Raw genomic sequence first — 12,697 nt, forward strand, 5'->3', positions numbered from 1 at the left:
CTTCCGAACCCTCCACCCCATAAAAAAAAAAAAAAAAAAAAAAAAATGCTTGTGTCTGCATTTTTCCCCTCAGACAGAATGTTGACTTTCTTCTCTTTGTTTTGACACTTTCACTTCCTTTGCTGCAAGGTGAAGCGGGCACCAGATTCAGGGTGCACAAGGCTCTCTCTGCAGTGTTTGATTTCACTCAAGCCTCCAAGAAGAACCCGTATTAAGAGTTTCTCTTTAACATGATTGGTCTGCTCTATCCAGCGTTGTTGAGGTGAGTGAATCCTCTAATGAATTCTTGATGTCACATTGGCCATAAAAATATGTAATATGGTTTAGTTCGTGATTTATGAATCAGTAAATTGCTTTTTGCCACTGCCACTTCAAGACGTGATAAACTAACCATTTCTTCTGCCAGTTCAGTCTCCACCCAGGAGTGTTCTGGTCACATTGCCTCCTCTCTGATGCGGCCTTAAATTACTCAGCAGAGACTGAGGCAGGCTTCAAAGGATGAGGTTTCTGTGCTTTTCCTGCCTTCAAGCCAACAGCACTGCTTCGTAGGCCCTGTCCCATCTCCTCGTGATTTTCTAACTCCATACTTTCTTTCACTTACCTAGCAGAGAAACACAAGTTTTCTGGAATCAAAGACATCTCTATTCCCTCTTGGTAGTTTAAATTTTAGATGTTTCCTTTTTAATAAGGTCCTTCAGAAAGGCATCTGTTGGTAGGTGATACTAATCAAGTTCCTGGTTTATTTGAAAACTGGCAGCTTTCTCTCAGTACAAGATTGGGTTCTGCTGACGATACAGAAGGGCCTGCAATGTACTTGCTATCGTCAAAATTGTAATCTAATTAAGAGACAAGAGTAGCATTCATTCATACATACATTCAGGACACAACAATTGAGTGCCTACTGTATACTGGGTATTTGGGAAAACATTCAAGGGGTTTCCAAGCTCTGAGCTCTCCCCCCAGGGCAGGGGTTGGGGATGGAGTTATGACAAAAGGGTCACAAATCCACAGATACCACAAGCATTGCCTGCACAGTTTCATTCTCTTCTTATCCATGCCTTTATTTGACAAATATCTACTGAGTGCTCATATACATGCCTGGTGGAATAATGACTCAGATATGTCTGTGTATTTTCTAAAAGCATTTGGATGCAGTTGTAATGGATTAAGTATAAATCCATTTAAAGGGTTTTCTGAATGTGTAATATCCTTTTGTCATTGAGTATTTTCTCAGTCAATGGTTGCCAGCAGTTCATTATTATCGTGGAACTGCACAGAAAGAGTTAACATTTAAAAAATGTTTCCTTATACCAGAAAACGTGGGGACTTCTGAAAGAGAAGGCTAACACAGGGTACATAGTAATACCAGGTGTGGGGTTTGTAGGAGATCAGCCAAGAGTCTACAGGCAAAAAACCAGGGAGATGTGGGGAGAAACAGAGAAGACATCAATCCTCTGTTTAAGCAACCCTGAACCATGTCAGTGTATGGCCTGAAAAGGACAGTACTCTAAATAATGCATATAGTCCTTTTAAAATGATTTAATTATTTTATATAATTAGTGTATATTACACATAACTAATAAATAAACCCAGAACATCCAAATCTTTGCCTCACTGAACAATCCTGATTATTTAGCTCCATTTCTACAGTTTAAGTTTTTCAAAAGCAAAATATACTATAATTCTCTATGCCCATGGTTCTTTATACTTTTCCAAGTGCTTTCCCTACCTATTGTTTGATGGAACATCATCAAGTCTGTGAAATGTGGACAGGACAGAAATCATTATTCTCATTCCTTTGTTTTTCCTTCCAGTTTTATTGAGATATAACTGACATGTAGCACTGTATGAGTTTACACTGTACAGCATGATGATTTGACTCACATACGTCGTGAAATGATTATCACAATAAGTTTAGTGAACATCCATCTTCTCATTCAGACGCCACGTTAAAGAAATAGAAAAAAATGTTTCTCCTTGTGATGAGATCTCTGAGGGTCTACTCTCTTAACAACTTTCATACCTAACGTACAGCAGTGTTGACCGTATTTATCATGTTGTACGTTACATCCCTAGGACTCATTTATCTTCTCACTGGAAGTTTGCAGCTTTTGACAGCCTTCATCCAGTTCCCCCTCCCCACCCCACTTCCCACCTTTAGTAACCACAAACCTAATCTCTTTTTCTATGAGTTTGCTTGTTTGTTTGTTTTTGAAGTTTAACTGACCTACAGCACTATGTTAGTTCCTATTCGTACAACATAGTGATTCGATACTTCTATACATTTCAAAATGATCACCATTATTAGTCTAGTTACCATCTGTCACCATACAAGGATGCAACATAATTATTGACCATATTCCCCGCACTGTACACATTATCCCCATTTCACAGATGAAGTTAGAGTGTTTAAGAATAGGCAAAGAGTTATGTAGATACAAAATGGGCAAGGGTTAGCTAGGTAAAATGTCAGGAAAATAGATTACGAATAAACTTAAAATGATCTTGGGACAGGGACCTCCCTGGTGGCTGCAAGGTTGAGAATCCTCCTGCCAATGCAGGTGACACGGGTTCGAGCCCTTGTCCGGGAAGATCCCACATGCCACAGAGCAACTAAGACCGTGCGCCACTACTACTGAGCCTGCACTCTAGAGCCCTCTAGCCACAACTACTAAGCTCGTGTGCCACAACTACTGAAGCCCGCACGCCTAGAGCCCGAGCTCTGCAACAAGAGAAGGCACAGCAATGAGAAGCCTGCACACTGCAATGAAGAGTAGCCCCCCCTCGCCTCAACTAGAGAAAGCCCTTGTGCAGCAACGAAAACCCAATGCAGCCAAAAATAAATAAATAAATTTATAAAAGACAAAAAAATGATCTTGGGACATGTAATCCAGAATATGGGAAGGAGGGGGCAAACTAAAATCTCATTCTTCTACTGGTCATCATCCGAGTTCTAACTAAGAATGCCACACTCACTTTAAATGCCAATCTCTTAAAATTAAAGTAGAGACACTTTAAGAGAATGCAGGAAAAAAAAGGAACAAAAAATATTTTTGAAAAAATGGGAAAAAAGTCTAGGAAAAAGAAGCCCAAGAAGCAGAGTGATATACGACAGGAAAAATCAAGGGCAACTGAGTGAGATTCCAGCTGGCTGAATGGGATTCAATCAGTGTGTCATTTCTGTTAACTGTACTTTCAGGGAACCATAATTCATGTGGCCTTAAAAAAAATCCTGAAGATTAAACTATATTGGGTCTCATTTTAGGCAATGCGTATTTAAGTGAAAGGCAGCACTGTCAAAAAAATGGGTTTAGGTTTGAATTTTGCTTTCAGCGCACATTAGCCAGCAGGCGGTTACTTAATACTTAATCTCTGTGAACTTCAATTTTTGTCATCTCTCAATGAGTGCGATAATACTTCAATTGCATAGCTGTTTCAAGGATTCGAGATATTGTATGCAAAGCACCTAGTAGTGTACCCAGGACACAGCAGAAACTCAAGCAGGGGGAGCTGGTGTACCGGCTGGTGGTGCTGCCTTAAATTAATGAGTTCTCATGGCCTGAGTGCTAGACTCTGAGTAATGACCTGGGTTTGGGTCCTGACTCTTTCACTTAGTAATTGTAAGATGAAATATTGTTCAAGGAATTTAGGTTTATTCATCCTGAATCTCTTCACTTATAAATATTTAAATTCTTTTTTTTCTTTTTAATATTTATTTATTTATTTGGCTGCGCCGAGTTTTAGTTGCAGCACTCAGGATCTAGTTTCCTGACCAGGGATCGAACCCAGGCCCTCTGCATTGGGAGCACACAGCCTTAACCACTGGACCACTGGGGAAGTCCCTCTTATAAAAATGAGTATAATTTCTCTTCTTATTTTTAGTTTGAGGTTCAAATGAAATGATACATGTGAAATAGTTTTTAAATATAAATGTCATATAAAAATAGAATTTCATTGCTATCAAATCTTCGAAAACTCATCATCTAGGTTAAAACAGACATGTCACTGTATGTATAACAAAGGTATCACCATAAAATAGGAATACAGGTAGAATTCTACCTATGTTTTTAGAAGTCCGAATAACAACGACAACCAAAAAAAAAAAAAGAAAACGCTCAAATCACAAGAAATTTTTATTAGCATAAAGGGAAATTTCTCAGTTTTAAGGATAAGGAAACATTTGAACAGGCGTACATGGGTCACCATGGACTGTCCATCCCTAGGGTGGCATCACAAAGGATGAACAGCCATCTGTCCTGGGTAATTTATCAGAGAATCAGAGTCCTAAAGCTCCAGAGAGACCAGAGATAATTCAGCCCACCCTCCTTATTTGACTGAAGAGGAAACTGAGACCCAGCGAAGTGAAGTTACTCAATCAACAGGACATCACTGAGGGGGACCGAGGGGGTGAGCCTGCCACCTGCCTCTGCCCTTAGCTTCTGCTCAGTGTTTTCCAGGACTACACTGTGGCTTCTGTTCAGATGCCTACCCCACTGGCTTTAAAATCTCCGCATCTGGTAAATGGGAAGCAAATTTCAAGCTGTCTCCTAAACTAGAGGAGAAAATCGCCCTAGGATGTCCCCGTGTAGGGCAATGAGGGGCTGAAAATTAACATCTTGAAGTTCCTCCCATCCGTATGCATTCATGACATCATCCAGGAAACATTTAAACAACATAGATGGAACGAAATATCTTGCCAGGTGGTAGCTTGTGATATATACAGACAGCCCCTGACTCACAAAGAAAGACGACAGAGATCCCATACATACAAACAGCTGCTGCCACCCGCCTGGTCCCCTCCACCTTGCAGCTGCCACGGGCTGTGTGAAAACATTAAAAAAGAAAGAAAGGGGATAGAAAAAAACTTGGACCACTTGCAGATTCGCCACATTCAGAGGCAGAGGAAGGGAAGAAGCTGTGGAAACAGGAACCATGTAAGGGAATGGACTCTCAGGATAAATTTTCAGCCATGGGTGATCTAGCAGCAGTCCCTGCTCCCTTTGCCCTGAAAAAATCTCCTCCCGGGAATGACTGTCCTCTCCCATCCATCCTGTCAGAAATTTTATCAATGTAGCATTTTGCCTCAAAGCCTTTTTGGAAGAAGGAAGGCAGGTAATAAATAATAATTAATTTACCATTAAATTCTCTTTCAAGAATCACTTGCCTTTATAACAGTTAATAATAAAAGTATATACCTCATGGGGTTGCTGCAAAGATAAAGTCAATCAAGTCCTTAGCACTGTGACATAACACTAAATGTTTTTAAAGTATTAGCTCTCAGGAATACCCTGGCGGTCCAGTGATTAGGACTCCACACTTTCACTGCGGAGGGCGCTGGTTCAATCCCTGGTTAGGGAACTAAGATTCCCACAAGCCGCCTGGTACGGCCAAAAAAACCCAAAAAACAACAACAACAAAAAAACACGGACTTCCCTGGTGGCACAACGGTTAAGAATCCACCTGCCAATGCAGGGGACACGGGTTCAAGCCCTGGTCCGGGAAGATCCCACGTGCCGAGGAGCAACTAATCCCGCGTGCCACAACTACTGAGCCTGTGCTCTAGAGCCCGTGCTCCACAACAAGAGAAGGCACAGCAGTGAGAAGCCTGCACACGGCAACGAAGAGTAGCCCCCACTCGCCGCAACTAGAGAAGGCCCGCGCTCAGCAACGAAGACCCAACGTGCCAAAAATAAATAAATAAACAAATTCTTAAAAAATGTTTAAAAACAAAAAACAAGGTATTAGCTCTCTTTATAACTACAGTTATTCCCATTTTGCAGATGAGACAACTGAGGCTTAGAGAAGTTAAATTACTTTCCCTAGGCCACATAACTTAGAAGTAGAATCAGTATTCAAACCTAGATCTGTCTCCAAATCCTACAATTTTAACGACTGTGCTATAAACTGTCACATGCTTAGCACTGGGGGTGGGGGTGAGGTGGCGGTGGAGGGATATTAGAGGCTATCATTCACAGATTGGCAAGAATTGAGTTAATTCTTGCTAATCTGTGAATTTCCTCCTGGACATCAACTGTGCTCTCCTGCATTCAGGAAACAGGAATTTTGATCGGCAAGGGGGTCAAGTAGGTTATTTGGGGAAAGAACAGAGAAGACTTGGGCAAGGGACCACAGCTTGACATTGAGTAGGAAGCCTGGAGACAGTGATGACCATAGATGGGAGATATAGAAAAAAAGAGCAGTTTGTGGGGAGTCAAAGATGAACTATGACCCATGTGAAATTTCATCTAGGTCTGACCCAGGAAAGAGAGGGAAAGATTTCTATCTCCGCGTGCACCTCTCGCTCCACCCACGGCTACGCATAACTTATTAGTACTCTTGGTAGACTAGGAGAAAGGTTAAATAAACTCATGTGGGCTGGTTGGAAACACAAGGCTTCCACTCCCATTTGTAATGCATTTCTTTAGGGAAACGTGTGCTGAGTTCCAAACAAATGACTCGTAATTTAATACAATACGTGTACACTTCGGGTCTTCGCGGGCTGGGCGCTGTGCTGGGTGCTGGGAATACCAAAGGAAATATAAGGCAAGACCCTTGGCTTTGAGTAGGCTGGAGCCCTGTAGGGGAGAGACGTGTAAGCAACCAAGGGACAACGTGCTGAGTGTAATAGGAGAGGTGTGTACAAAGCGCCTTGGAGCACAGAGCAAGGCGACAGCGAAATTGCTTTTAAATCAACTTTTAGAATCCAACCACCCTGCAAGTTGGGGACTGCATGCAATGCATTAGAAGTTATGGGAAGGACGCTCTTACCATTTCATTCTGAACACACTCTTTCTTCAACAGAACTGTTGCCTGCTGTTCTCCTGGCAAGTGGTGGTATCAATACCTGTTGTTTTATTCGTTTTGTTTTTCCTAAGAGGTTAGAAAGGGAGGGAGGGGGGTTGCATGGACTCTGACCTCAGCCTGCTCTGTTTTAAATCTGACTTTCACTTACCAGCGATATGACCAGCGATATGACCTTGACTTTACCTCTCTCAGTCTTAGTTTCCTTATCTGTAAAATGGGGCCAATAAAAACACCCTCTTTATAGAGTTCCTGGGAGGACTAATGAGCTACTACGTGCAAAGTGCATGTTCCAGAATGGAGTAAACGTCTCACTAAATCTGCCTATTGTTAACTGGGTGATAGATAGGAATTTCTGGCTTCAAATAACTTCATGAAGTTATTCAAGAACTGTGTTTCTGAAAGTGTTTTAAATGATACACAGATGAGCATTTAAAATTTTTAATAGCATATGTTTATCTTCATATGTTAAGGGGGAAATATATATAGCACATCAAATCCTACATTTAAAGATACTCTTTCTTAGGATGAATTAAAAATTTTAGAAAGTATATTAAGTTAAAGAAAACGATTTAGTAAGTAATAGTCAATTGTTACATCATCTCTTCCAAAATAAAAATAACAAGCTGACTGTGATCCTTAAGTAGAGACTAGAGATAGAGGTCTCCCTTCAAATTTTTCTTTTCCTTTTCCTTTTTTTTTTCCTTTTGCACTGGGCATGGCTTGAATTAATTTTATTTTTCTTAACTTTAAATAATATATGTTAAAGTGTTGTCTAAATTTTTTAAAGGAGGGATGGGGAAAATGTGGCAGAGGTTAGGACCTCTCTTCGTGTGTTTTTTTCACCATAATGAAATTCAAAACTTTCTTCTGGGACTCTGGGTAAAGGCAGCCTTTTCTAGTGCCCAAACTAAAGAGAAAGCACATCTGAATAGTAGAAAGAATGCCTTCTGCATGCCCACACTTTCTTGGCCCCGATTTCAATCCTGGTGGAAAAATTCCCTGAAGCCGACGACAGCTGAGCTCCTCACCCGGAATTCGGATGATCAGAAAAAGAAAATGACACCCTGAGGTTGTGGGGGCACTGGAGCAGCCTGCGATGCACACAAAGGCCAGAGTGTGACCTGCCACCTGTCCATCTCCACCCCATGAGCCGGGGGAGCTGAAGTCAGAGGGGATTCGAGTTTGGGGGTGGAGCCACAGAAAGGAGCAGAAGGACAGGCCACTGTCAGCTCTACCCCGGGTTTCCCCTGAGTCACAGTAAGGCCCCTGGGGCACCCAGTCCCCTTTACCCCTTCTTTGTAAAAATCACCTCCAGGAAAGTCCCTCTGTCTAACACAACAGCTGGCCTTTGAAGCCTATGAATGGTCATGCCTAGCTGGGGTTTCCCTGGGGTCAGCATCCCCATCTGGGCGCCTCATGGCCCCAAGGTGTCACCTCCTCTGACAGGCTTGCAGAGAGCAAGCAGAGTGTGTTAAAGGCACACAGGACCAAGGGACACTATTTGCTAGAGGTTTAGCTCATGCCAGCCTTCATGTCTTCTGCCTTCTCTTACTCTTCCCGTGGAGATGTCCCCCCTCTAACTGAGCATCCTCACCTTTCTTCCACCAACCTGGTCACAGAGTCTTTATTTCCCCTGCCATGAAAATGGGAAGCAACTAATCATGCAGCCCTCCCTGGGAGAGGAAGGTACAGAGGAAAGAGTACTCATTGAGCCATGGTCAGGGGCTTTCAGATAAATCCCTCTATTTTGGCCACAAGAATAGGGTTGTCAGGTACAATGCAGGACACCCAGTTAATTGGAAGGTCAGATAATAAACAAATAATTTTTTAGCAATTACTATGTCCTGTGTAATATTTAGGACATACTAATAATACTAAGAAAATATTTGTTGTTTGTCTGACCTTCCAATTTAACTGGGTGTCTATATTTTCATTTGCTAAATTTAGCAACCCTACTCGAAAACAACCCCATGAGGCTGGCATTATTATTCTTATTTTAAATGTGGGGAAAATAAACTTTCGAGAGACTAAGCAACTTGCCCAAAGCCATAGTGCTTGCAAGGTGACAAGAGCAGAGATGAGATTTCAACCCAGACCCATCAATTTCAGGACCCTTGCCGGTTCCATACCACGGATCTAGGCCTTAAACGAAAGGGATAGATGGGATGTTAATGGAGGAAACTGAGGCTTCTCTAAGGAGTCTGGGGGATTCTTGGATTCTGGCTCAAAATGTAGACAATTACTCAATAAACAGTGGGTGGATATAATGAACTGAATTATTGCCATGCTTGGTAGCTAAAAGACTTGGCTCCTTTCCTAAAAATCCTCCTAAGACTTGTTCCTGAGTCCCAGCTCAAGTGCTTCAACATTACCCTTCAGCGCCTGGAGGGAGCACTTCACCCCATGTGCACAGGCAGTGGTAGATGAGGTCATGGGACACAGCTCCAAGAGAAGCTTTGAGTCGTGTTACATCCATTTCACACATGGAGGAAACCCACAGGCCTGAAGGAATTGCCTGGCCCAGGGAATAAACCAGTCCCCTCTTGGCCGGACAACCTTGAAAGCTCAGCGTGTGCAGTCCAGTAGCCTTGCTTGAACAAAGCTGCCTCACCCGAACTTGAAAATATCTGTCTGCATGTCCCTCAGGGTTGTTTTAAGGAAGCAGAGGCTGTGGGGATAAGAAGAGGGAAGGGGGGTCCTGCTAGAACTCTTTCTCACCCAAAGATGAGATTGATCAGCCAATTCAAAGTTCCTTCAGCCTCATTTCTTTCTTAAATTAGTAAAGCTCTATGAATCTGCAGACAGGAATCCAGACAGAATGCATGTAGCTCATAGGTGCCCACAAACCTCCGGGTCACCAGGGAAATTGCTGTGGCTCTGCACACAGGGGCACGTCTCACCCTCCTCAACTTAAACCCCAGCCTTTCTTCCAGATCCTCACTGGAGGAGCCTTAGGAGGACAGAGGGTAGTAAGGGCCAAAATAAAAATGGTATTGAAAGAAAACTTGGACCCAAATCTGCAGCCACCAGGGAAGTTGACTACCTTATAATCATTTTATTTTCTGACAATCAAAGCAATAAATGCTCATCATGGACACATTTGAAGATGCTGAAAAGGATAAGTAAACAATAAAAACTACCCATAATTCCATCATGCAGAGCTATAACCTGTCCTAAAATTATGGTGTATTTCCTAAGGATCTCTGTCCATATAATAAATGTAATTGGTCTCATGCTTCATATATGACCTTTATTTCCACTTTTTTTAACCTGACAAATCATAGAGACTTCTCTCAACATCATTAAAGACTCTCCAAAGAATCTTTGTACCTTTTGATGAATCCTTAATGGGCGCACTGAAAATGGCCATAGGTAATTTAATTATTCTCGTCTTGCTAAACATTTAGAGCGTTTCTAGTGTTGTCCCTAATAGAAATAGCATAGTAGTCAACAACTTCATATACTTTTTTTTTTAATTTTTATTGGAGTATAGTTAATTTACAATGTTGTGTTAGTTTCTGGTGTACAGCAAAGCGATTCAGTTATATAGATGTATGTATACATATTCTTTTTCAGATTCTTTTCCATTATAGGTTATTACACGATATTGAGTATAGTTCCCTGTTCTGGACAGTAGGTCCCTGTTGGCTTCACATACATTTTTATCAGACTCTTTGCACCTGTTCCCTCTCGTCTAGAATCTACTGTAAAATGGCATCCGATCTGACCCAAAGATATGTGTCTTATCATGTTCTCTGCTTTACCACGCTCTACAAAGAGCACTATGTCTTCCAGAGGCCCCACCAGCTGAACTCGTTGGAGAACCACTGTGGTCAATTACAGAATAAGAATGACCTGGTCCCTTGTCAAATGAAAGGGGGTTCCTGCACAGCAGGGAGGCTCTGCTCTCCCCAACCCCACCTCCCTTAAACTCAGACCATGGTTTACAAGAGAGAGACAGAAAGGGAGCAAGAGACAGACAGAGGAAGAGACAGAGAGAGAGGGAAAGAATCCCAAGGACAATCTTCAGACAAACTACCACACGATGTAATTCCACCAGGAACATGACGATAAAAGTCCTCAGAACTGTGCCACTTGGTATTTTTACAGAACCGTTGCTTGCTGATTCAGTTAATGATAATGTTGGGTTCCAAATTTCCTCTAAAAGGGAGTCTTAAGTGTTCTCAACTTGGACAGGGCTGGCTTAAAAATAAACAAATAAGTTATATAAGTCCAAATGTTGGAGGATCAGGTTTTGGAAGTCAAGACTCTGGTGTAGGATTAAAGGGGCCCGCCTCACATCTTGCGGTTGGGCCTCACGTGCAGCCTGTAGGGTGGAGCAGCAAGGAAGCATTCCAGCTGTCCCCGAAATCCAGCTTCTAATTTGAGCACCAACACCCACAGGAACTCATGCACAATGCACCCTATGGCTCCTAAGAGACATTCACGGTGCTTAAAAGACAGTGAAGAGAAACAAAAAAGCAAGCACAACCACTGGTAGATGATGACAAACTTCGTTTCCTTTACTCTCTTCCAATGTTAGATGTTTTGAAAGGCTTCTTTGTGCGATTCAGGAGCTGTCATCTTCCGCTTGAGAGTTGGCTGCTTCTGGGTGGGAAGTGAAGTGGTTACTATGGATTGCCTTTTGAAAGTTTTTAAGGCTCCTCCTGGAAGAAAGATGTCAGATTCCCCCAAAGTTACCAATGTGGATGGAGCCCTGCTTTGAGTCCAGCTATGGGAGCCACTGCTAGGGACAAAAGAAGCCCAATGCTCTGATGGGGTCGAGAATCCTCCTTGCACTCCTAGAGTGATGTGAATATGTGAGATGTCACAACTGAGTTCATTCATTCACATATTTATGTCACATAATTATTGAGCTAAGTAAGTGGGAGGCACTGAGAGTCTAAGGGTTAAAAGATAAAGTAGAATAGGCCCTACCCTCATATTTCCTATTCTAGTTGAGGAGAATAAATGTGTTCACACATAGCCAGAAAATGCTACATACCCATTACCAGTAATGATGGAGACCAGGGATCTACCGTGGGCCAGGAATACAATGTAAAAGCACTGCTCAGTTCTAGCCAGTAACTGGCCTCCTGGAACCCAGTCCCAGTGCGGCTGGAACTTCAGACTTTCCAGAGCAGGAGAATGTGACTTTTCTGGAAAATATCCTGATTTGTTTTAAGTTGGAACTTCAGACTTTCCAGAGCAGGAGAATGTGACTTTTCTGGAAAATATCCTGATTTGTTTTAAGTTGGCTAAATTTTTTTAACTATGCAAACTAAACAAAACGTACCTACAAGCTAGATCAGGACAAGCCACCAAGGTGAACCGCTGATGCAGACTGCATTTGCTAATATGGACATAAACCTACCTTTATGGAAAAAAGCACTTTATACAAGTAATATATTTAATATGATCACATTTTTTGTTTTAAAACCATGCATTCATGCATAGAAAAAAGACGGAAGGTGATATATTAAATGTTAAGAGTAGATATTCTGGATGGCAAGATTATAAGTGATTTTTCCCTTTGTTTTTCTGTTTTTAGTGAAATTTTTGCAATGAGCATGCATGTCTTCAATAATCAGAATTTTCAACAAAATTTAAAAAGTTTTTAAAAGGCCCAAAAGCTTTAGATTAGTAGAGATAAAATATTATGAAAGGGGCTTCCTTGGTGGCGCAGTGGTTGAGAGTCCGCCTGCCGATGCAGGGGACACGGGTTCGTGCCCCGGTCCAAGAAGATCCCACATGCCGCGGAGCGGCTGGGTCCGTGAGCCATAGCCACTGAGCCTGCGCATCCGGAGCCTGTGCTCCACAACGGGAGAGGCCACAGCAGTGAGAGGCCCGCGTATGGCAAAAAAAAAAAAAAAAATCACCAAAAAAGGAGAGA

At 42.2% G+C, this 12,697-nt stretch overlaps 1 protein-coding gene across 2 annotated transcripts in view; it reads left to right on the forward strand.

Moving 5' to 3' along the window:
* The first annotated feature begins 153 nt into the window (after positions 1-153).
* The window catches only part of LOC111170864 (recombining binding protein suppressor of hairless), a 236,837-nt gene continuing 224,293 nt past the window's right edge, over positions 154-12,697 (forward strand). The window contains exon 1 of one of the 2 annotated variants that reach the window (XM_022566471.2): positions 154-262. Coding sequence is in view for 1 of the 2 variants with exons in the window: in XM_022566457.2 (XP_022422165.1) it covers positions 231-262 (32 nt within the window). In the remaining variant the exon portion in view is untranslated. The remainder of the gene's footprint in view (positions 263-12,697) is intronic. The other variant, XM_022566457.2, reaches the window with a different exon arrangement.

Source organism: Delphinapterus leucas, chromosome 5, assembly GCF_059928025.1.
Source record: "Delphinapterus leucas isolate spDelLeu-1000000601 "Yukka" chromosome 5, BTC_Dleu_Yukka2, whole genome shotgun sequence".
NCBI lineage: Eukaryota > Metazoa > Chordata > Mammalia > Artiodactyla > Monodontidae > Delphinapterus > Delphinapterus leucas.